This window comes from Musca vetustissima, unplaced genomic scaffold (genome assembly GCF_032173495.1).
Source record: "Musca vetustissima isolate MV318-11 ecotype Yass unplaced genomic scaffold, APGP_CSIRO_Mvet_v1 utg3448, whole genome shotgun sequence".
Lineage (NCBI taxonomy): Eukaryota > Metazoa > Arthropoda > Insecta > Diptera > Muscidae > Musca > Musca vetustissima.
Window position 1 is genome coordinate 387,265 of NW_026882699.1, and position 26,288 is coordinate 413,552.

Consider the following 26,288-nt stretch of genomic DNA (forward strand, 5'->3'; position numbering starts at 1 on the left):
CTGGCTGAATAAGGTTTTCTATAGGAAATCTCCAATTCAGCCTGGCTGAAGAAGGGTTTCTATAAAAAAATCGCTATTTAACATGACTGAATACTGTTTTTGTTAAGAAAAATTCAATATAACGTAGCTGAATAAGCTTTATATAGCAAATTTGACTGAATATAATTATTTTGCATACATTTTTTTTAATAATTATTTTTTTTAAATTAGCCATAAATTTAATTTTTTGTTTCATATCCCATTTTTTTATATTACTGGCGCTAATCTTATTTATTCATATCAGCTGCTAAATTGCCTCCATTTGACTTCGCACGTACTGCCGAACAATTAAATTCAAATCATTTAAATATTTTTGAAATTAAACTTTATTATCATATCAGCCAAACGATGAGAGAGAAACAAAATTGAGAGAGTAGTGTTAACTCTCTTTTAGCTCTCTGGAGAGCTCCGATTTGGCATTGCAAAACAATTCTATTAATTTTCTCATTTAACCCATCACAAATTTCCAATTGGATTTTTAAATCCAATTTCTCTCATTGATTTATTTTTTATTTCTTCTTTATGTAAAAAAAAAATCATCTTCTCTCTTGATCCCAACCACAGTTTTAATTCTCCATTTAAATTCGGACCCTTTTTCGTTCTGTCGAAAACCAACCAAAAATATCTTCTCATTGTTACAGCAGTTAGGTTTACTCTAATTCCCTTTACTATAACTCTCTCCTTTGCCGCGTTAACTCACAAAATAAACATATCTCTGGCTCTCTCTCATTTCTTTACAATAGTAATTACTTTTGTGTGTGTGTAGTTGTTGTTTCATTTCTTCGTCAAAAACAAAAACACAAACACGAAGATCACGGAAGTATGTCAGCAGGTCTTTTCGTATAACGGTACAATTGTTGTTATGTAGTGTCTGTTATTGTTGTTCGTTCGTTCAGCCAGCACCGACTTGCTCTCCACAGCACCACCACAACCACTACCACAACAACGGCGACAGCCAAGTAAAGCTTAAACCCCATTCCAAACTTGGTGGTATCTGGCTGGAAGATTGTATGGATGGCTGGCTGGCTAGAAATGGTGACGCTCTACTCACGACTATTATGCTTCGTCTTCGTTTGTTTCGTATGTTAAGCTTCATCTTCGTGTCTATCAAGACGACTTCGTGAATTGTATACAACAACAGACTATGAAGCCATGGTTGGTACTATAGTTTGGTTGATTGTGTGTGTGTGTGTGTGCAGTGGGGTTTGTTTAATGGTGCACAAACACGAAAATCGTCGTAGCAACCACAACAACAACAATAACCAGCAATACCGATGATAATGATGATGTTGCCGATTATGGACTGCAATGAGAAAGAAAACCCGGCAACCGTAGAAACACAACAAAAAAACGACTTACTTTGTCGTTGTTGCTTTTCCGCTTCTTGTTGTGTTTTAATGATGGTCTTCTCTTCTTCTTTTACTCCGTTTAGTAGTCGGTTGTGGTATGTCTCACGTGTGAGTGTCGCTGTATGCAGAGAATCACATGAATAAGGGGTGTTGTTGGTCGGTTGGTATAGTTTTTGTTGTTCCATCATTTGCTAGGCTTCGTTGAGCATGATTAACGTTGACGTTCGTTGTGCAGAGTTATGTTTGCTGGTTTTTGTCGTATGAATTCGGTTCTTTTTGCATATTTCGCATAGTAATGTTGTGGCTTGGAGATCCAAGAGAGCAAAGAATTTTCTCTAATGATTTTGGGTACTCTGTCTGTCAGTGTGAGTGTGTGAAGAGCTGAGCATAACATTTTAATAACACCTCTTAACCTTCTTTTGCGGGTTCGTGTATGAAATTCTTGTTATCTCTCTGTGGCGAATTGTAATAATTTTCAAAAAAAAAAAATTTTTTGACAACTTAATGAGATTTAAATTAAACGGTATTCTCAGTATGTAAGAAAAAAAATAAATATTTAAAAAGTCATTAAGGTTCTCAGTCGGATAAAGCAATTTAAATTAAAAAATCTGATTTTTTCTAAATTCCAATGTAAATCCTTAATTCAGCATAGCTGAATAAGGTTTTCTAAAGGAAATCTTCAATTCAGCCGGGCTGAATAAAGTTTTCTTTATTCAGGAAATCTTCAATTCAGCCTGGCTGAATAAGGTTTCCTATAGGACATCTTCAATACAGGCTGGCTGAATAAGGTTTCCTATAGGACATCTTCAATTCAGCCTGGCTGAATAAGGTTTTCTATAGGAAATCTTCAATTCAGCTGGGCTGAATAAGGTTTTCTATAGGAGATCTTCAATTCAGCCTGGCTGAATAAGGTTTTTTTATAGGAAATCTTCAATTCAGCCTGGCTGAATATGGTTTTTTATAGGAAATCTTCAATTCAGCCTGGCTGAATAAGGTTTTCTATAGAAAATCTTCAATTCAGCCTGGCTGAATAAGGTTTTCTATTGGAAATCTTCAATTCAGTCTGGCAGAATAACGTTTTCTATAGGAAAGCTTCCATTCAGCCTTGCTGAATAAGGTTTTCTTTAGGAAAGATTCAATTCTGAATGAGATTTTCTATAGAAAAACTTCAATTCAGCCTGGCTGAATAAGGTTTTCTATAGGAAATCTTCAATTCAGCCTGGCTGAATAAGGGTTTCTATAGGAAATCTTCAATTCAGCCTGGCTGAATAAGGTTTTCTATAGGAAATCTTCAATTCAGCCTGGCTGAATAAGGTTTTCTATAGAAAATCTTCAATTCAGACAAGATGAATAAAGGTTTGTGTGAAAATCTGTAATTCAGCCAGGCTGAATAGAGTTTCCTATTGAAAATCTGCTATTCAGCCAGGCTGAACAAGGGGTTTTGGTGGGAAATCTCCAAATCCGCCCGTCTGAATAAGGTTTCCAAAAGAAGATCTGCAATTCAGCTCGGCTGAATGAAGTTCTCACAGGAAATATGCAATTCAGTTCAGCTGAATAAGGTTTACTATAGGAAATCTTGAATTTAATCTTCAATTCAGCTTTGCTGAATAAGGTTTCCTATTGGAAATCTTGAATTTAACCCTGCGCAATAAGGTTTCCTATAGGAAATCTTCAATTCAGTCCAGCTGAATAAAGTTTTCTATAAGAAATCTGCAATTCAGCTCGGCTGAATAAGGTTTCCTATAGGAAATCTTGAATTTAACTCTGATAAATAATGTATCCCATTGGAAATCTGCAATCCAGCCCAGCTGAATAAGGTTTCCTCTAAGAATTCTTCATTTCAGCCCAGCTGAATAAAGTTTTCCACAAAATTAGTAATTCAAAAGGTTCCCAATTTAACTCCTATAATGGAATAAGGAATTATTTCTATTGGGAAACTAAAGACTTAAGACACAAACTCCTTTTTCAAATACATTAATGAATTCCTAAAGACTTAACTTAACATATTGTGATACAAGGAGAGAAAAGGCCACTAGAGTTGTAAAAGAGTGCTTTATGAGTGGAAGATGAAAGACTTAAGACACAAACCTGATGCGTTGAAGGAAATGGAGGTTATAGAGAGAGTATGTCATGAAAACAAAAGACTTAAGACAGAAACATTTTAAAAAATATTCTACAGAATAATTTCCCAGTGATTATAGATATTTGAAATATTTTTTCGTAAATCATTTTAAATATTTATATATTTGTTTATAAAGAATATTTTATAAAAGACTAATGGTTTTTAATGAATATTTTATTCAAAGAATAATCAAGGCGGGGACTATTTAAAACAAATTTTTGTCGAAAAAATATTTTATAATTTACCGTTACCTTGTAATGTGACACACTATTTTTTTATTCTATTATGCTGTCCCAATTACAAGGCTAGCCACTGTCCAGCACACATCAAAACAACAACTGCAACAAAATTGGGGCCAAATGTTGAGCAACATGTTGCCATCGAAATGCAGTGGTGGTACAAGGCAATGCAACTTATTTTTTTTCATGCTGCCGCTCTTGTGACGTAGCAATGGTTACCCACATCTATGCACACACATACACTCACAACATGGCATTTCTTCACGAAAGTCCATGGCTAAAAAAACAGCCACAGCTCAAACCTGTTGAAAGCGAAATTTTTTTTTATAAAATAAAGGTTGGTTGGTTACTTGACTTATTTCTTTCATTCCTCTGCTGCTGCTGCGGCTACTAGTACCACCACTATTATTATTGCTGCCGTGGTCGTCTTCGATGTTGTTGTTTTTGTTTTTGTTCACCGCCACCATTTCTTTCTTTGGGGTTTGTTGTCTATAAAAATTGCGGTTATTGTTGTTTAAAAGTTTTCTTATGGCGATGTTGTTGTTATTTTTGTTTAACCTCAATTCTAGTTGGAGTGTAGTGGTGTAAGTGTTGTTGTTTTTTTTTTTTTTTGTATCAGTGTGTGTGTGTCTCTCTATGTGTACGTGTATTTGATTTTCTTAACTCTTTTCAATCTTTCTTCTTGGCCAGTTTTTGCTTCAACCTGTAAAAGTTTTGTTGTAGTTGTTTTTTTTTTTAATTTCTTTGTAGCTTTCTTTCGAATAGATTTTAAAAAGAAATGAGAGAAAAAAGTGCGTGAGTGGTATTTCTAAACAATTTTTTTCTAAATTTGTTTTTCTACAACCTTCTACTGTACTTGATTATAGGGTTGATGTTGTTTTTGTTGTTGTGGACGATTGAAACAAATCAATTTAAAAAAAAAAACGACAGTTTGATGATCGAAATTTAAAAGTAATTTGGAGATGGGGGTCTGATAGTTTACAGAAAAAAATCTGTAAGTTTTTTCGGCTGTGGAGTGGGGAGCAGAGAACCTTAACAACCTGTTTCAGGTATTATTTCTTGATGACCCCCCCCTCCCCCCTTTCGAAGGGCAACCTGTTGATCAGATATGAAAAAAAATTGTGGAGGCATTTTATTTTTTTCATGGGAGTGTTGGGGCTAGGTTACCAAATTTATTGTAGCTTTTTTTCTCCACCTGTTTCTTTGGGTTCTGACGTATTCAGGTGCCTTGATTTTACTGTTGTTGTAATCATTATGATTCTATTGGTAAATAATCAAACACGATATCAAATACGAGCATCATTTGATTTGGGTTTATTAAGAGAATTCATTATCAGTGGTTATTGTTGCATTCCTTTGGTCCCACAAACACACGCACACTGATAGTAAGAACCCCTCAGTCAGCCAGTCCCAAATCCCACCAAACCCAACCATCGTCAACAGCAACAACAACAACAACCAATAATAATTTATATGCTAATTTTAATGTTTGATTTTTGTTCTTGTATCCACTAAAGAAGATAGCTGGTGTTTACCTGTTTTTGTTGTTGCCATTACCCATACCACTACACAACTTGATTTTTTTTGTCTGTCTTTCTTTCCACTTTTATAGATTATTAATGTTTTTGACCTAAATACCGCATTGATTTTTTTGTTGGTTTGGTTTTGTATGGACTGTTAACAAAGTTAGCTTCGTTCTTTTTGGGATTTTAAAGGTTTTGGGTTCTTTGAGAACGAAGAAATTCTCTCAAGAAAAAAATGGGAAAAATGTTGCATGGAATTTGAGAAGAACATCTTCTCATTAGGTGCACCATCAAGTTAATTGAAAGCATTTTAGGCAAGTGATTTTATAGACAACCACAATTCAGCTACCATTTATTACGGAAAATGTCAATTCAGCTAACTTTTTTTAAATAAAAATCAAAATTCAGCAAACATTTTTCATAGAAAATGTCAATTCCACTAACATTTTCCATAGGAAAAGTTAATTCAGCACCAAAAATCGAATATTTTCAGTAGGAAAAATTAATTCAACAATATATTTTCTACAAAAATCGAACATTTTCCATAGGAAAAATTAATTCAGCTAATATTTTCTACAAAAATCTATAGATAAATATAATTCAGCCACCGTTTACTGCGAAAAATACACAATTCAGCTAGGTTTTTCTATTGAAAATAAAAATTCAGCAAAAATTTTCAAAGAAAATGTCAATTTTAATATCATTTTCTACAGGAAAAGTTAATTCAGCTAATATTTTCTACAAAAATCGAAACATTTTCCATAGGAAAAGGTAATTCAGCCAATATTTTCTACAAAAATCGAACATTTTCCATATGAAAATTTAATTCAGCTAATATTTTCAACAAAATTCTATAGGTAAATACAATTCACTACGGAAAGAACTCAATTCACCTAACTTTTTCCACTGAAATTCAAAATTCAGCAAACATGTTCCATAGAAAAAGCTAATTTCCCTCACATTTTCCATAGGAATAGCTAATTCAGCTAACATTTTATACACAAATCAGACTGATTCTATAGAAAAATCCAATTCAGCTAACATTTACTGTGAAAAAAATTCAATTCAGCTAACTTTTTCTAAAGAAATTGTAGTGTCAGCTAACTTTTTCTTCTAAAAATCTCAATTCAGCAAACATTTTTCTTGGAAAAATTCAAATTCTGTAGGAAAAAAGTAATTCGAGTAACGTTTTTCACAAAAAGCCAACGGATTCACAACGAAGCCAACAAAATTCAATTCAGCTAACATTTGCTGTGGAAAAAATCAATTCAGCCAGCTTTTTCTACTGAAATTCTTAAGCTAGTTAACTTTTTCTTCTAAAAATGCAAATTCAGAGAACTTTTTCGGTTAAAAAGTCAATTCAGCTAAGATTTTCCATAAGAAAAAGTAATTCAGCTAACGTTTTTCACGAAAAGCCAACGGATTCTATAGATAAATTCAATTCAGCTAACATTTACTGTGGAAAAACTTCAATTCAGCTAACTTTTTCTAAGGAAATTGTAATTTCAGCTAACTTTTTCTTTTAAAAATGACAATTCAGCTAACTGTAATTGTAATTTCAGCTAACTTTTTCTTTTAAAAATGACAATTCAGCTAACTGTTTTCTGTTGAAAAAGTCAATTCACCTACCATTTCTCACAAATTTCCCAAAAAAAAGAAAAAAAATCAGCCAAGTTTCTCCAAAGTTATAATCAATTCGGCAAACGATTTTTAACAATTGCTCAGGAAAAATCTCAATTCAACAAAAAGCTCCTACGGAAATTTCAAATTTAGCTAAATTTTTTATCTAAAAATATCAATTCAGCAAACATTTTCCTCGGAAAAAATCAAATTCAGCTAATATTTTTCGTGGAAAAATTCAATTCAGCAAAATTTTTCCACAAAATAATTAATTCAGCAAAGTTTCTCCAAAGATAGCGAAGATTTTCCATAAAACAACGGCAAACCCTCAATTCAGCAAAATTTTTCTACAGAAATTTCAAATTCAGCAAACTTTTTTTTAAGCACCAATTCAGCAAACATTTTCCGTAGAAAAATTCAGCTAAAATGTTTCATAGAAAACACAATCCTTGGAAGTTTTTCATAGACCAGACCAAGTTAATTCAGCTAACGTTTTCTACCGAAAAGTTGAATTCAGCTAATTGTTTAATAATAAAATTGTAAATTCAGCTAAAGTTTCTATGGAAAATGGCAATTCAGCTAAGGTTTTCTATTAGAAAAAATGAATTCAGCGCAGACCAAGTTAATTCAGCTAACGTTTTCTACCGAAAAGTTGACTTCAGCTAATTGCTTAATAATAAAATTTTAAATTCAGCTAAAGTTTTCATGGATTCAGCTAAGGTTTTATATTAGAAAAATAAATTCAGCGCATATTTTATAGAGAAATACAATTCAGCAAATGTTCAGTAAGAAAATTCTATTCAGCTAATGTTTTCTATTGAAAGAAGTTTATTCAGCAAATATTTTCTATTGGAAAACTCAATTCAGCTAATTATTTTACTAAAAAATATTCAGCAATTTTTTAATGTTAATTAACATTTAAATTTTTAGCGTTATTATGAACCATTTAAGATAAAAAAATTATCTTCCTCTCTCTCTCCCTCAAATCTCATATTAAATTTCCCATTGTGATTAACTTCATTTACAAAAGACTTAAGACACAAACAGTTTATTATAATTATCTTTAATGAGAATTACGTTCTCTCTCTATCTCTCAAGCGCCATGAGTGTAGGAGATGACTTGTCCCCACATGCATTACAAAGGACTAAAGACTTAAGAAACGAACAGTGTTTAATTAACAAACAAAAAGGTAGGAAGTGAGAGAGAGAGAAAGAGAGTGTTAATGGAGAGAATGACTATAAGTAACATAAAAGACTTAAGCAACAAACTTTTTTATGTGAATTATCACTAATCAAAGAGTGAGAGAAGAAATATTAAAGGTTAACATATTGACAATGCAGAGTATTTTACACATTTTTTTGCTTTGTTTTATTTTGAACTAATTTAATTTTTCTAATTTTTTTAACATTTTTTCATTATTTCAATTTTAGTATTTATTTTTAAATTTTAATTTCCCAACATATTTATAAAAACAATATTTTAAATACTTAAAAATAAATTATATTAAAAACATTTTTAAAAAATTTTTACTGATTTAATTTTTATTTTTATTTTGATTTTTTTAGGTTAAAATGAATTTACAAAATTCCAAACGATTTTTATACATCAAAACCTACAACAACATTTGATTGGAGAACAAAGAGAACAAAAATAATTTTGCATATACAAAAAGCTTAACGAGCTACAAAAAGAAGTAGAAGAAGAAAACATCATTTCCAGTTGAATAATACCCTTAACAAAAACAAACAAACATCCACCCACACACTCTTCCCACAAAATTTCGGCTTCAAAATTCCCCCCTCTCAGCATACCATGAAGTTTTGCACTATGAACGGTCCAACAGAATCCGAAGTTGAAAGTATGCTAATGAGCCCCTGTTGGGGACCCACACAAAATGGCGGCCAAGATCAATATCTGCTCGATGGCCATAAATTATTTGTCGATCACGATTTGGATTCCCTGCCCAGCAGCGATACAGATCAGAAAAATTCTCTCGATGTTTTGGACAATCTGCTAATGAACACCACAAGCCTTAATGGTTTATCGGATCTGAAACCCTTACCTCCCTTTACCGGCTATACGGGTCATTTATCGATAAATGGTATATCCGGTCATCATTATCATGCAATTGCCCAGAGGCTACCCGATGAAAGCAACAATAATTATATACAGAGTGCATATCATGCGGTCGGAGGCGGCAGCAATGCGGCCACCATACAATTGGCAAACTCCTCCTCGTCGGGTAATTCACCACTGTCGTCGAGTCATGGCGGCATGTCACTGGGCGGTTCCAGCCTAACAAGTAGTCATAATTCATCTGCCGATCACAATATTGTCTCCTCATCTACCTGCCTGCCCGAAAGTGTTCTCAGTAGCGATGCCGATGCCTGCCTACACGATGTCAAACTTTTCTCCGATAGTCAATTAGATAGTAAGCTCTACTCCCTGGCCGATAGCTGTGTTATGGCGAATGCCTCCACGACGACGACGACGAACAACAACAATCATAGCCACCAACACAACCACAATGGTGCGAGCATAACATCTGCGACGACGGGTCTCGCTGGCCAAGATCCCGATTCGGCGGGAGTGCGCATCTATGCCGATGCCAAAGATCTGACAGAATATGTGGACATGAATTCGATAGACGATATTGCGGCCATCATAGGCAGTGCAATTGCGGATACTACAGTACCTAATCAGCTGGACAAGGACGATGGCAATGATACGCGGGATTCATGGATCGATTTGGATGCCTGGATCGAGGGTAATTGTATACAGCAGGAGGGTGGTAAGCTGGTGGTGGCCCAACAGGATTCGCTGAGTGATTTTATGCTGCCGCAATCGCCGATCCACCCTAGTAGTTCAACGCTGCAGAGTCTGCTGACACATGGCTATATGCCACTGTTGCAGAATCGTTTACAGAATGGACCACCCACCACAACGACATCGTCATCATCATCGTCGAATCAAATAAAAGGTGAAGCGCCCAGTTCTACCTCATATTGTAATGAACTGACCAGCTCGACATCGGCCAGTCCACCAGGATCGGTGGTTTCGACGACAGATAATCTGATGATAAATCCACGGTATCTGACAAATCCCACACAATATCACATCTCAATGAAGGCGGATGGTCTATGCAGTCCGGATTTGATGGGTGGTAATTGCGGCAACGGCGGAAGTGGTGGTAATGGTGGCAACTATCCGCACACGACAACGGTAACGCCAACCGGTACACCAAAAACCAAACGTTCACGAACAACCAAAAAATCCGCTCAACAACAGCTTAGCAGTAATGGCGGCGGTGGTATGCAGGTCGTTTCAAATGGTGGTGGCGGCTCCTCGCTGGGTGGACCCCAACAACTTAACTCCATTACCTCTCCCACCTCGGTGAATTTCAATGCCAATGATTTATCTGGGCTCTTGGGCAAAGAGAAACCCGTACATCGCTGCAGCATCTGTAATCGAGGCTTCCTGAACAAGAGTAACATCAAGGTGCATTTGCGCACCCACACCGGTGAGAAACCATTTCGCTGTGAGGTGTGTGCTAAAGCTTTTCGCCAAAAGGCCCATTTGCTCAAACATCAACAGATACATAAGAGAATTGGGCGTGACTGACAAACACACAATAATCATCCGCAACAACAACATCATCCGCATTCACATCAACGATCACCAGGGAATCGTGGCAGTGCTGCGACATCGATTGTCACTTCGAAATTATTTCATCATCATAATGCTCAGCATCAGTCTCATGCGAATTCTCATTCTCATTTTTCGTCAGGTGGCAATCGAAACGTGGCTGCGACTGAACCCTTGGTGGTGATCAATGATGAAGAATTTCGTTTTAAGACCATTGTACTGCAAAAACCCAAGGCCATGGGAGGTGGTATTTTTAGTGGCAATAGCTAGGAACAAATTCCATTCCTTTGGCTTAGGGTGGGAGGCAGCACAAGAATTGGAATCGAAAAAAAGAAAATGAATTTAAAAATAAAGACCGAATAATCTTCCAAATATTTGAAAAAAAAATAGGGCTTAGTGAGAAAAAAAGAAATGCTGAGCATTTTATTCGAACACCCTCTCTCTCTCTCTCTTAATTTTTTTCTTTGCAATAAATGGAAGACTATTATGATATTTTTTGGAAATTCTCTTCTTCCTGATTCATTCATTAAAAAAACGAAAAGCAAAAAATTAGGTTTGTAATTTGTTTTTATTTCTACCCAAACAAAGAGAATTTTCAGATCTCTTTCCGAGTGAAAAAAAAAATTCTCTTTCAAGGCGGCTCAAAGTTACCAACATATTGATCGGATGCAGCCCTTCCAAGCTTAGTTTGAGTGGGGAGAAGGATAACACAAGAAAATAAAAATTACAAATTTTTATTTTCTCTCACTTCCTCTCTCCCCTTTCTCTTCTAAGTTTTTATTGTTGTTACCAATATAACCCCTTAACCCAGGGTTATCACATAGATGAAGTGCTCCATACGACCAATTGGGAAATTTGGTTTAATCTTTGATGCTACATCAAATGTTGTTATAAAGCCTAAATAAAAACAAATTACATTCTTCCGCAATGAAAGGATAACAAATGCTAAACCAAAAAAAAGAAAAAAGAAAAGTACAGCAGAAAAAGCAAAAGTTATTCGTTGTTGTTGATTGCTTTTGATCTCTTAGATATAGAATTAGAAACCAAAAAAAAGAAACAATATATTTTTAGTGAGGAACTAATATTTTTCGAACAAAAACACAGCTTAAAATTTGTATTCAGGCGATTTTTGTAACCTACACATACGTTACGTTTACGTTACGTAACGTTTTTTAAAGAGTTGGGGGCATGGGTAATGGTAATATGTTTTAAAGAAGGCCAGAGAAATAATTAAAACACATTAAAAATTATTATAGGTAGATTTTTCACCACTTGCAGTCATTCTACGTTAACAATACGTATAAGTAAGAAATTTTTTAAAGTGATAATGAAAGTAAAAGATATTCTATTATGTTACAGTTACGTTGCGTTCACGTTAAATAGATTTTTGTTCGAAAAAAAAAAAACAATTATTTAGTAAAAAAAACTTTTAGTTTGTAACATCCAGGCGATTTTTGTAACTTACACATACGTTACGTTTACGTTACGCACTCTTTGGAAAGAGTTAAGGGCATATATATTTGAAAGAAGGCCTAAGAAATTGCTCATATACATTTGAAGGGAAAATAGATCGATTTTTCCACTTACAGTTACCTTACGTTTACATTACGTGCACGTATGAAATTTTAAAGGTCTTAAATAACATACATATAGTTTCGGAACTGCCAAAAGCCACAAGACAATTTAATAAGAATCGATTAATTTATCTTACGGCAAGATTAATTATGGGTCATTATTAATTGTGGGTCAATTTTTGCAACACATTACGTTTACATTACGTATACGTATTGGAGTTTAGGCGAGTTTTAATCACCCAGATAACAAATATACCATATAGGAAAGGCGATAAAAGCAACCATGATCGTTTACAATTGAATAGAAATCTTTACGTATATTACGTCTACGTTACGTATTTTTTATATATTTTTTCGTAATAAGAAAAAAGTACTTTTTTGTAAGAATGACAATTTTTAAACATAAAACACAGGTGAACAATATTCTAGATAACTTCCTAGTATTCAAATAATTTAATTCTCGCTTACGTTAACGTTACGTAGTGTTACGTAATTACAACAAACACATGGACATTTTATTGAAATATTGTAATTTATCAATAAAATAACAAAATAATTAAAAAAAGTCAAGATTTGTTAAATTGTATGTCTTGCGTTTACGTTACGTTATAGTAACGTTACGATAATTTGTCATAATATTTTCAGAAATATAAGAAAATTACAAATGAATACGATTAAATAATATTTAATTATAAAATGCACATTTATAAATGCTATAAACCAGATACAAACACCTTACGTTTACGTCACACATTTACATAGTGTTTAAAACCCCGGTAATAATGTCCAGAAATGTTCTACAGAAAATCTGAATGATTTTTAATAATTTTTTGTTATTATTATTTGTGATCAACTGGAAAATTTTTGAATTTTAGAGTTATGCATCGTACGTAACGTAAAGTAAAGTAAACGTAATCCAAAAATTGCAATATTTCACATATTTGTATAAAATATTTATTAGATAGAAATTTCATAAAAATGACATAGAAATTCATACATTTTGTGTGAACATTTCAATATTTTCAAGTTACGTATCGTACGTAACGTAACGTAGACGAATTCAAATATTGTAAATATGTCTACAATATTGCTTAGGTATTTGAATAAATGAAATCAATTCATTGGACTCGAATATCATTTTCTATATTTTTAAACATTACGTATCGTACGTAACGTATAGTAAAAAAATTCCAAAATTTAAAAAATATCAAAATCGATATCAAGAATGTCTACCACATTGGACATACAAGAACCTTAACCGTGAACATAAACTCTAAACTGTCACAGTAAAAAGTATATATTTTCCAGTTACGTATCGTACGCAACGCAAGCGTAACGTAAAACAATGAAATAATGTAAGCTATAATAGTACGTAAAAAAAAATAAATGTTTTTTAATGTAAATTGTACGTTACGTAAAGTTAACGGTAAAAAATCAAAAATTCGACATTTGTTAATGTTAACATTTTAGATTTTTCTGAAAAAAAATGTTTGAATAACGTTAATGTAACGGAATGTCTCCATAACACAAAAATCGATATTTTCCAATATTTTTTTTAAAATGCAAATATTATTATTTTTTATGTTTTTGTAGACGTATTACTTAACGTAAATTAAAACAAAAAATATTTACGTAACGAATATAAAAGTAAACGAAACCGTAAACACCAAAAATTGTCACATTTGGTCGATTGTAAACATTTTAGATTTTTCTGCAAAAAATATAAAATTTGTCATTTACGTACTATACGTAACGTTAATGTAACGAAATGTCACCGTAACACAAAAATCAATATTTTCCAATATTTTTTAAAAGACAAATATTTATGATTATTTTATGTTTACCCTTAAAAATAATTAATTTCATATTTCATCAGTTACGTATTACACGTAAGGTTAACGTAACGTAATATTATTTAATGACAAATATTTATTATTATTTTATATTACCCTTAAACATAATTAATTTCATATATAATCAGTTACGTATTACACGTAAGGTTAACGTAACGTATCATACGTAACGTTAACGTAACCAAAAAATTTAATTTTTTCCTTTAAAACAAAAAAAAAATATTTAATGGTTTCTAAATTTCCCCAACAAATTTTAAATTCTACAGTTACGTACCATACGTAACGTTAACGTAATGGAAAATCACCATAACAAAAAATTAATTTTTTTCCAAATATTTTTTATAAAGAAAATATTAAATATTTTTTTTTAACGATTACCCCAAAAACTATTAAATTTTATATTTTATCAATTACGTATCACACGTAAACGTAACAAACAAATAATATTTTTTCATTGGAACAAAAAAATGTTTAATATCTTCTATCTTTCCCTCGACCCAACACAAATATATATATGTATATATATATAAAATCTACAGCGTAACAGTAACATAACAAATATATATATATATATATATATATATATTAAAAAAATATTCGTAACGTAAGCGTAACGATAACATAACGTAAAGTAAACAATATATATATATAAATGCGTTTTTTTTTTGTTATTTTAATATATATATATAATTTTGTGAAAAAATATACAAAAAATTTTTATTTTTCAATTTTGTGAAAAAATTTATTGTCTAAAAATATACGTAACGTATACGTAATTGTAACGTAGGGTACTATAAACATATAGATAAAAACGTATGAAAATCGGTAAAAATCGAATCTCCTGTAGCCTTCGGAAACCCTTAGAGGCCCCATTCTCCCAAAAATTAGTAGTTTTATGTTTTTTTTTTACAATAATAACAACAACAATAACCCCAAACTATCAAGGAGAGCACAAGCAATGTAAGAACAACGGAGCGTCCAATTGTCTTTTTGCAACTGTTGTTCCGTTTTGATGCAATATTGTGGCGAAAACAAAAACTTCGAGCGAAAAGTCAACACATCCAGCATACAAGAACCTTAACAGAAATTGGTGGATACCCCCCGACAACATAAAAGAAAATACTCCCCCCTTCATACACACACACAACTACAAAAAATCAAACATACTGTAATAAATAAAATTAAAACAAAATAAATCAAAATATATAAAAATTGTAAAATAATTGATGTTAAATTAATTTTTAGAAAAGTACCTCAAATGAAAAAAAGAAAACAAAATAAAAAATAATTATTTTTAAAACTAGTTAAATATTAAATTAAAGTAAAAAAAATAATACAACTGTACAAATTAAAAATATTGTTAAAAAAATAAAAAATATTAATTTTTAAATAAAAATTTAAATGAAATGGTTTTGGCTTTGAATTTGATATTTCAGGAACAAACAAAAAAAAATAATTAAAAATAAAATATTTTTATTAAAAAATATTTCCTTAAAATTTTAAAACTTTAACACAATCCTTATTGTAATTATAAATTATGTATTTTTTGTAATAATTAAAAATTAGTAGTATAACTATACATATAAAAATAAATAAAAATTAATAATACCTTGTTTTTATATAAATTATAAATTTTTAATAAGTTTTTGTTTTTTATTATTATTTTGCAAGTTCATGATGGTTAATAATTTATTTTTATTTCTTTTGTATTTTATTAAAATAAATAGTTTGTAAGATTTTTTTTAAATTAATTAAATAAAAATAATCTAGCAATAATAAAAAATGATTAAAAAATATATATTTTGTGTATTTATTTGTTTTTTCTTTTTTTATATTTAAATTTAATTTGTATAAATATTTTTAAGGTGTTTTTTGTTTTTCGCTTTAAAAAAAATAAATGCAATAAATAATAATAAATTGTTTTTTTATATAAAAAAAATAGTTGCTAATTTTTGTTTTAATCTTTAACTTTATTATACAATTAATTTTTTGTGCAATTATTTAATATCATTGTTAAGATTTATTTTTAAAAGAATATTTTTTCCTAGGCCATCCCTTTTTTTGTAAATTTATGGTTCATAAATAGAAATCCAAGGCGTTTTTTTAAATAGAAATTAGAATATTTTTTATAGGCCATCCAAGGCGTGGATTTTTAAAAGAATATTTTTTCCTAGGCCATCCAAGGCGTGGATTTTTAAAAGAATATTTTTTCCTAGGCCATCCAAGGCGTGGATTTTTAAAAGAATATTTTTTCCTAGGCCATCCAAGGCGTTTTTTTTTAATAAAATTGTTTATCCAAATTTTTATTTTTAAGAAAAATTTTTTTATGCCAAAAAAGTGGAAAAAAAGAATATTTTTTCCTAGGCCCTCCCGGGCGTGGATTTTTAAAAGAATATTTTTTCCTAGGCCATCCAGGGCGTGGATTTTTAAAAGAATATTTTTTTCCTAGGCCATCCAGGGCCTGGATTTTTAAAAGAATATTTTTTCCTAGGCCATCCAGAGCGTGGATTTTTAAAAGAATATTTTTTCCTAGGCCATCCAGGGCGTGGATTTTTAAAAGAATATTTTTTCCTAGGCCATCCAAGGCGTGGATTTTTAAAAGAATATTTTTTCCTAGGCCATCCAAGGCGTGGATTTTTAAAAGAATATTTTTTCCTAGGCCATCCAAGGCGTGGATTTTTAAAAGAATATTTTTTCCTGTAAAATGTGTCGATGTGTTTTTCGTGGATTTTTTTCCAGGATTTAGCGCAGAGTGAAAATCTGGTCAATAGTGGATTTGCCAGGTCTGAAGCCGCATTGGTATGGTCCTATAATGTCTTTGACCATTGGCTTCAGTCGTTCACACAGTACGCTGGATAGCATTTTATATGCGATTGGAAGGAGACTTATTCCTCTATAGTTGGCACATATCTTGTCTTGTCTCCTTTTTTGTGCACGGGATACAGGATGCTGAGGTTGCAATCATTGGGCATGCATTCTTCTAGCCAAATTGTACTTATCAGCTAGTGCATGCTCCTTACCAGCATCTGACCACCAGTCTTTAATAGTTCGGCACCTGCTGCTTTATTATTCTTAAGCCGATTGTTTGCTATTCTGACTTCATCTTGGTTAGGTGGTATACACTCTACACCGTAATCTAGTATTGGTTCTGGGTTATCCTCTTCACCGCTACTATTTGATACCAGAAGTTTTTCAAAATGCTCCTTCCAGATCCTCAGCACGTTGTTCGTATTTGTCACAAGGTTTCCTTCTTTATCTCTACAGAAGGATGTGCCTGCACCAAAGCCTTCGGTTTGGTGTTGGTAGAATTTTCGGACTTCATTCTGACTCCTGTGCATCTCCATCGCTCGCGTTTTTCTTGTTCTTTCTTCTTTTTCTGAAAATACGTTTCTCCTCTCTCTCCTTTTCTCCCGATAGTTCTCCATCGCATTACGTGTTGCTACTGTCCGCAGGGTTACCCTATACGCTGCGTTGGACATGGATTTCTTGATGGTGGTCTTTGGTACCCAAGTGTTGCTTTAGCCGCAGTTTGTAGGGAGTGGGCAATTCTATACCATGGTGTTTCTATATTTTTATCGGGACAAGGGGTGCTTTCGTCGAGCAGTTGGGTAAGTTGAGCGGAGTAGGCCTCGGTTACCTGTTGTGTTTGCAGCATTTCGACGTCGTGGAAGCTGAATTTTCAGACGGTGGGGCCAAAGATATTTTCCCTTCCGATTTTTGGATTAGAAATCGCCAAGCAGAATTTTAATGTCATTGCCAGGGCAACGGTTATATCATGTTTCTTGGTGCACATAGAATATGTCTTTGGTCTTCTCATCTTTGTCTTTGGTCGGAGCATGCGCACAAATAAGACTGATGTAGAAGAACTCCGCTTTAATGCGGATTATAGCAATTCGCTGATCTATTGGAGTGAATCTGGAGATGATGTTTCTTTTTCTCCTGTTAACCATAAATCCGCAGCCAAATCCAGGTCACGTTTCATGGCAGCTATAATGCAGTGCGTAATCGTCTGATTTTCTTACGCCAGTCCCTTGCCATCGCATTTCCTGTAAGGCAATAATATCGGCATTGTACTTCATGAGTACATTCGCCAAAGTGAACACTGCCCCGGTTCTGTACAAAGTGCGCACATTCCAAGTGCAGATTCACAGATCGTGGTCCTTTATACGGTGGTCGTCAACATTAGGGGGGTTTGGTTTTCTTTTTCTTTGCTTTTTCATAGTAGGTTGGGTTTTCCGAGAGTGGACAACTAACCCGACGCCTCAACCCATTTTTTTGTACTTCTTATGGGTGAAATCGCGGCACATATTAGCTCACTATTTCATCGGGTAATGAAAATAGCTATCCCAGGTGGCACCGCGGGGAGGTCAGTGTCCACAATTGAGATGAAAGAGGGACCAAGATAAGCCTGGACTTCGCCATATTAAAGCCAATCAGAGCCGTTGCTTGGTGATGAAAAAAGCTACCCCAGGTGATACCGCGGAGAGGTCAGTGTCCACAATTGAGATGAAAGAGGGACCAAGATAAGCCTGGACTTCGTCATTTTAAAGTCAATCAGAGCCGTTGCTTGGTATCTATCATCCCTAAGGCTATACAAAGCCTGAATTTTTTAAAGAATATTTTTCTAAAGGTTAACCAAGGCGTGGATTTTTAAAAGAATATTTATTCCTGGACCATCCAACGCGTACAGAATATTTTTCTCAAGACTATCCAAGGCGCTAATGGAAAAGAAATATCTCTTAATAACCCATCTTCAGATTCTATGAAATCATTTGTATTCTGATTATTAATCTCTACACCAATACCCTCTCAGAGACTCATAACTACACCGCTCGCTTGATTTACCTCTTAAATCTATCCATCTTGACACATAATGGATTGAATGCATTAAAAATTTGTCCTAGTACTTGGAATGAAAAATATCATTGCGATTATCTTAACTACCGTAAATGTACTTTTCCATTGTTTCGATGTTGTAAACCGGTCCGTATATATTTCCGAGAGACAAATGCTTTATGACTTCAGAAAAACAACAGCAACAACAACAACAAGAAAATATTTACTCTATTGAACAACATCCCAACCGCAAATTCTTCTGCTGCTTGTACTTCATTTACAAACTCGAAAAAAATCGAAATAAACGAACCAACACTCGGTAGCCGCAAGCGGAGGCAGTGCCAGCTTTATGGTTGTGGGTTTGCCAAAGAAAGCCGGAGAAAGAGGCAATTTATTAAAGCCATGAAAGGTGGTAAGAAAAAAATCGTCTTTAGTTTGTTTGCAATTTTTTCCAAGTTGTAGATTTTTGTGGCGTAGGGTTGGTACAATAAGTCAGGAACTTCGAAGAAAAAAAGTACAGAAAAAATGATTCCTCTCAAAAAAAAATTCTTTAAAAAATCCACGCCTTGGAGAGCTTCCACGCCATGGACAGCCTCTCAAAAAAATTCTTTAAAAAATCCACGCCTTGGAGAGTTTCCACGCCATGGAGAGCCTCTCAAAAAAAAAATTCTTTAAAAAATCCACGCCTTGGAGAGTTTCCACGCCATGGAGAGCCTCTCAAAAAAAAAATTCTTTAAAAAATCCACGCCTTGGAGAGCTTCCACGCCATGGAGAGCCTCTCAAAAAAAATTCTTTAAAAAATCCACGCCTTGGAGAGCTTCCACGCCATGGAGAGCCTCTCAAAAAAAATTCTTTAAAAAATCCACGCCTTGGAGAGCTTCCACACCATGGAGAGCCTCTCAAAAAAATTCTTTAAAACATCCACGCCTTGGAGAGCTTCCACGCCATGGCGAGCCTCTCAAAAAAATTCTTTAAAAAACCCACGCCTTGGAGAGCTTCCACGCCATGGAGAGCCTCTCAAAAAAATTCTTTAAAAAATCCACGCCTTGGAGAGCTTCCACGCCATGGAGAGCCTCTCAAAAAAATTCTTTAAAAAATCCACACCTTGGAGAGCTTCCACGCCATGGAGAGCCTCTCAAAAAAATTCTTTAAAAAATTCACGCCATGGAGAGCCTCTCAAAAAAAAAAAATCTTTAAAAAATCCACGCCTTGGAGAGCTTCCACGCCATGGAGAGCCTCTCAAAAAAAATTCTTTAAAAAATCCACGCCATGGAGAGCCTCTCAAAAAAATTCTTTAAAAAATCCACGCCATGGAGAGCCTCCATGCCATGGAGAGCCTCTCAAAAAAATTCTTTAAAAAATCCACGCCATGGAGAGCCTATCAAAAAAAAATTCTTTAGAAAATCCACGCCTTGGAGAGCCTCCATGCCATGGAGAGCCTCTCAAAAAAATTCTTTAAAAAATCCACGCCATGGAGAGCCTATCAAAAAAAAATTCTTTAGAAAATCCACGCCTTGGAGAGCCTCCATGCCATGGAGAGCCTCTCAAAAAAATTCTTTAAAAAATCCACGCCATGGAGAGCCTATCAAAAAAAATTCTTTAGAAAATCCACGCCTTGGAGAGCCTCCATGCCATGGAGAGCCTCACAAAAAAATTCTTTAAAAAATCCACGCCTTGGAGAGCCTCCACGCCATGGAGAGCCTCTCAAAAAAAAATCTTTAAAAAATTCACGCCTTGGAGAGCCTCCACGCCATGGAGAGCCTCTAAAGAAAAATGCTTTAAAAAATTCACGCCTTAGAGAGCCTCTCAAAAAAAATTCTTTAAAAAATCCACGCCTTGGAGAGCCTCTAAAGAAAAATGCTTTAAAAAATCCACGCCTTGGATAGACTCTCAAAAAATATCCTTTTAAAACACCATGTCTCTCAAATGTTATTCTTTAAAAAATCCACGCCTCCCAAAAATTATTTTTTAAAAAACCCACACCTTGTATAGCCTCTCAAAAAGTACTCTTTAAAAAATCCACGCTTTGGATAGCCCCTCAAAAAATTCTTTAAAAATCCACACCTTGTATACCCTCTCAAAAAGTACTCTTTAAAAAATCCACGCCTTGATTGGCCTGTCGAAAATTATTCTTTAAAAAAATCCTCTCAAAATTTATTCTTTAAAAAATTCACGCCTAAGTTCCGCTTCCCAAACTTTTCATAACCGCCCTCCTAAACCACTCAACCCATATTGAGAGCTTTTTTTTAACCATTTCTTCTTCTTCTTAACATAAAAATACCACATCGTAGAAATGTGTGTCTGTGTGAGTGAGTGAGTGTACGAATGGAATCTTTGACGTCGTCGTTGTCTTACTACGTACCCGAACAGATACATAGAGATATTTGAGCCATGACTTTGCCACAAGATCAGCAGCAATAGCCACCACGACGATGAAGGAGAACAAAATGTCATAGTGACTTGAGTGTCTGGACGCGTCAAGCTCAATGTCGGAAAGCTTGACTTTTGTCTTTGCTGTGTGTGTGTATGTAACTCTGAGATAGCTGGCTGGCAGGCCCAGAGAAGCCGGAGTTTGTCGGTTGGTGGAATTATAAACGACTTTGGCTTTGGGTTGTTGTTCGTTCTCCAGTTCGTTGGATTGTTGCTTCGTTCGCTGGCAAATGTAGGTCAGTGGGACATAACTAATGATTTTTTTTCTACATGATGTCTGTCTATGTGTGTGTGTGTTCCAGCCAGCTTGTTTAGCTTGCTGGTGTGTATCCGCGTAGTAGTTCTTCTGCTGTTTTTTTTTTGCTGTTGTGAGAATGAGTTAAAAATAATACGGTAACAATATGATTGTCAGTGTGCGGATGGATGTCAGTAGATATACTTTAGCGGAGCTTAGTTGGACTTTTCGTGGACTTGGATTCTTCAATTGTTATATACTAGCATATGCCCGCAACTTCGTTAGCGTATTGTATTAACATATTATTTTCTTTTCAGAGAAAACTGCACATGCCAGAAAAAAACAATACTCATATTAATATCGACCATAAATTCAATTTGTGTACCATTTAGTACAAAATTTCTTGATTCGAGATATACAGGTTCACTCAAATCCAAATTTTACCAAATTATCCATTTAGCACACATTATTTCCATAAATACCCCTCTCAACCATCTAACAAAACTTCCTGTATATCCCGATCCTACACCCCTACAATGATTCCAAATTCTAATTTCAGAATTTAAACTCTATAGGTTCACCCACAATTAAAATTGTACCGAATTTAGTACACAGTAGTACGAATTTCCAAAACTTCCTACTTAAGCCAAACCTATACCTAGTTGTATCAATCTCCAAAACTTCCTACATACGCCAATCCTACACCCCGACAGTGATTCTAAATCCATGTTTCAGGATTCCACTCTACCGGTTCACCCACAATTCAAATTGTACCAAATTTAGTACACAGTAGTACAAATTTCCAAAACTTCCTTCTTATCCCAAACTAACATCTCCAAAGTGATCCTAAATCCAAGTTTCAGGATTCCAACACTATCGCTTCACCCACAATTAAAATTGTACCGAATTTAGTACACAGTAGTACGAATTTCCAAAACTTCCTACTTAACCCAAACCTATACCTAGTTGTACCAATCTCCAAAACTTCCTACATACGCCAATCCTACACCCCGACAGTGATTCTAAATCCATGTTTCAGGATTCCACTCTACCGGTTCACCCACAATTCAAATTGTACCAAATTTAGTACACAGTAGTACAAATTTCCAAAACTTCCTTCTTATCCCAAACTAACATCTCCAAAGTGATCCTAAATCCAAGTTTCAGGATTCCAACACTATCGCTTCACCCACAATTAAAATTGTACCGAATTTAGTACACAGTAGTACGAATTTCCAAAACTTCCTACTTAACCCAAACCTATACCTAGTTGTACCAATCTCCAAAACTTCCTACATACGCCAATCCTACACCCCGACAGTGATTCTAAATCCATGTTTCAGGATTCCACTCTACCGGTTCACCCACAATTCAAATTGTACCAAATTTAGTACACAGTAGTACAAATTTCCAAAACTTCCTTCTTATCCCAAACTAACATCTCCAAAGTGATCCTAAATCCAAGTTTCAGGATTCCAACACTATCGCTTCACCCACAATTAAAATTGTACCGAATTTAGTACACAGTAGTACGAATTTCCAAAACCTCCTACTTAACCCAAACCTACACCCCACAGTGATCCTAAATCGAAGTTTCAGGATTCCAATTCTATCAGTTGACCCACAATCCAAATTGTACACAGTAGTACGAATTTCAAAAACTGACAATTTAACCCAACCAACACACCCACAGCGATCCTAAATCCAAGTTTCAGGATCCCAACGCTATCGGTTCACCCACAATTCAATTTGTACTAAATTTAGTACAGAGTAGTACCAAATTCCAAAACTACAATCCTACTCCCCCACAGTGATTCTAAATCCAAATTTAAGGATTCCAGCACTATCGTTTCACCCACAATTCAAATTGTACCAAATTTAGTACACAGTAGTACAAATTCGAAAACGTCCTACATATTTGAATCTTACACCTCAACAGTGATCCTGACTCCAAATTTCATGATTCTAGCTCTATTGGTTCACATAAAATTCAAATTGTACCAAATTTAGTACCATTTAGTACCCATAAGTATTAATTTGTTAAACTGAATGCTACACGCCTACAATGATCCTGACTCCAAATTTCATTGTTACTGCTCTATCGGTTCACCCAAATCCAAATTGTAACAACTATAGTACGAGTTAGTACCTTTTCGTACACATAAGTAAATATTTTCCAAAACTATGTACATATCCCAATCCTAAACTCCGATGGTAATGTTAATTTCAAATTTCAGAATTCCAGCTCGATTTGTACCTCCGAATTAAATTTGTACCAAATATAGTACCATGGAGTACTTTTCGTACACATGAGTACACGCTTTCAAAACCATCTCCTTAAATGTACCCTACATCTCAACCCTAATTTGCATTCCAAATTTCAAGTTTTTAGCGCTATCCGTTCAAATGCTACAGAATTGTACCAAATTTAGTACATTTTCGTATTTTTCGGATAGTTATAGTTCGAATTTCCAAAAATCCTTTGGTACATATATCCTACACTCCATCAACGACTACCAAACCAAATTTCAGAGTTCTAGCTCTACCGGTTTGCCAAATACAAATTATACCACATTTAGTACTTTTTAGTACTTTTCGTAGCGTTCTAGTACGGATTTCCAAAAAAACCCAGCCTTATCTGTCACATTTGGACCAAGAGTGACCCTCACCCAAAATTTCATGGAACAAATATTATTTAAAAATCCACCCCTAAAAACCTTGGATGACCCCTTAAAAATGTTCTTAAAAAAATCTTCTTCTTAAAAATGTTCTATAAAAAATCTACGCCTTGGATGACCCCTTAAAAATGTTCTATAAAAAATCTACGCCTTGGATGACCCCTTAAAAATGTTCTATAAAAAATCTACGCCTTGGATGACCCCTTAAAAATGTTCTATAAAAAATCTACGCCTTGGATGACCCCTTAAAAATGTTCTATAAAAAATCTACGCCTTGGATGACCCCTTAAAAATGTTCTATAAAAAATCTACGCCTTGGATGACCCCTTAAAAATGTTCGTTAAAAAATCTACGCCTTGGATGACCCCTAAAAAATGTTCTTTAAAAAAACCTACGCCTTGGATGACCCCTTAAAAATTTTCTTTAAAAAATCTACGCCTTAGATGACCCCTTAAAAATGTTCTTTAAAAAATCTGCGCCTTGGATGACCCTTAAAAAATATTCTTTTAAAAATCCACGCCTTGTATTGGTCCCTAAAAAATATTCTTTTAAAAATCCACGCCTTGTATTGGTCCCTAAAAAATATTCTTTTAAAAATCCACGCCTTTTATTGGTCCCTAAAAAATATTCTTTTAAAAATCCACGCCTTGTATTGGTCCCTAAAAAATATTCTTTTAAAAATCCACGCCTTGTATTGGTCCCTAAAAAATATTCTTTTAAAAATCCACGCCTTGTATTGGTCCCTAAAAATATTCTTTTAAAAATCTACGCCTTGGATGACCCCTAAAAAGTGTTCTTTAAAAAATCTACGCCTTGGATGACCCCTAAAAAGTGTTCTTTAAAAAATCTACGCCTTGGATGATCCCTACCTCTAAAAAATCTACGCCTTGGGTGACCTCTAAGAAATGTTCTTTAAAAAATCTACGACTTTGATGACCCCTAAAAAATGTTCTTTAAAAAATCTACGCCTTGAGGAAACCTTGATAAAATATTCTAACAAAAATCTATGCCTTGAGGAGACCTTGAAAAAATATTCTTTAAAAAATCCACGCCTTGTATGATCCCTAGAAAAATATTCTTTAAAAAATCCCACCCCTTGATTAGCCTTTAGAAAAAAATCTTTAAAAAATCCCCCCTTATAGCTCCTCTATTTTGTTGTAATTACATGATATGTTGTTGTAGTTTTTTCTTAATTAGTTACAGTTTCCGACTTAATAAAAATTGAGACTAGCTCAGACATTGAGACGTTTGTAAAAATAGCTGTTGTTTTTTTAAAAAGTCATTCCCCGGCCTTAGCTATGTGATCCGCAATGGTTGCCAAGCGCTTTTTTTTTGGAACGAATAGATTTTTTGTGGATGGATATTTTTGTTGGCCAAGTTAAAGACCCTCATTAAAATTAACCGTTTGTTGTTTTGTCTGTTGTTCGAAGCAGTTATGTTGCAGCTGTGTATGTGTGTGTGTTCGGCTGTATGAATGACTTTGCTTTTACCTTTCTTTGGGGTGTCATAGCCATACCTGTGTGTGTGCGTGTGTGTGTTGTGTTTACATTGCTCAGAGGTTTTATATCAATTAAACAAATTTTTCCATTTTCAAGTCTTTTGTTCTCTATGACGGCGATCATGACTGTGATGATGAACCTGTTCCGGATTTCGAATTTCCTCAAGCCCCCCTTCCCCTGCAAATGAATGCTTCTTCCTCTTTTTTCAGTTGGTAATTCCAACAACAACAACAGCAATTTTGGGAAATATGATTTGAAAATCATTAACTTTGTCTTTTGTTTGCGTTGGTAATTAATTACCAAAAAAGAAGAAGACACGAAGTTGAAGAATACAGTAAATGAAATAATGAATACCACCGCCGAAAATAGTACTGCATTGAAGCCAAGATTGTAATCGCCGAGACTTCCCACTGTCGTTGATGTTTTACGGCAAGTTGTGGCATTCTAAGCTTCAGCATGGTATGGCTTACCAGGGGGAAATCGTTTTCCGTACAATAATTAATTGTTTGACAACAAAAAACCGAACGAACAGTAGCTAAAAAAATAAGTAATAAAATTTGATTTTATGGTTAAAATCGGCTTCAGTCATTAGTTGTATTGTTCCAATGGCAATTAATAAATCTCCATCAAAATTATATGTTCATA

At 34.0% G+C, this 26,288-nt stretch overlaps 1 protein-coding gene across 1 annotated transcript; it reads left to right on the plus strand.

Moving 5' to 3' along the window:
• The first annotated feature begins 8,704 nt into the window (after positions 1–8,704).
• On the plus strand, positions 8,705–10,520 carry LOC133329307 (ichor). Its single transcript, XM_061537797.1, has one exon. The coding sequence runs from the start codon at positions 8,706–8,708 to the stop codon at positions 10,512–10,514; it is 1,809 nt and encodes a 602-aa protein (XP_061393781.1). The 5' UTR covers position 8,705; the 3' UTR covers positions 10,515–10,520.
• The last annotated feature ends 15,768 nt before the right edge of the window (positions 10,521–26,288 follow it).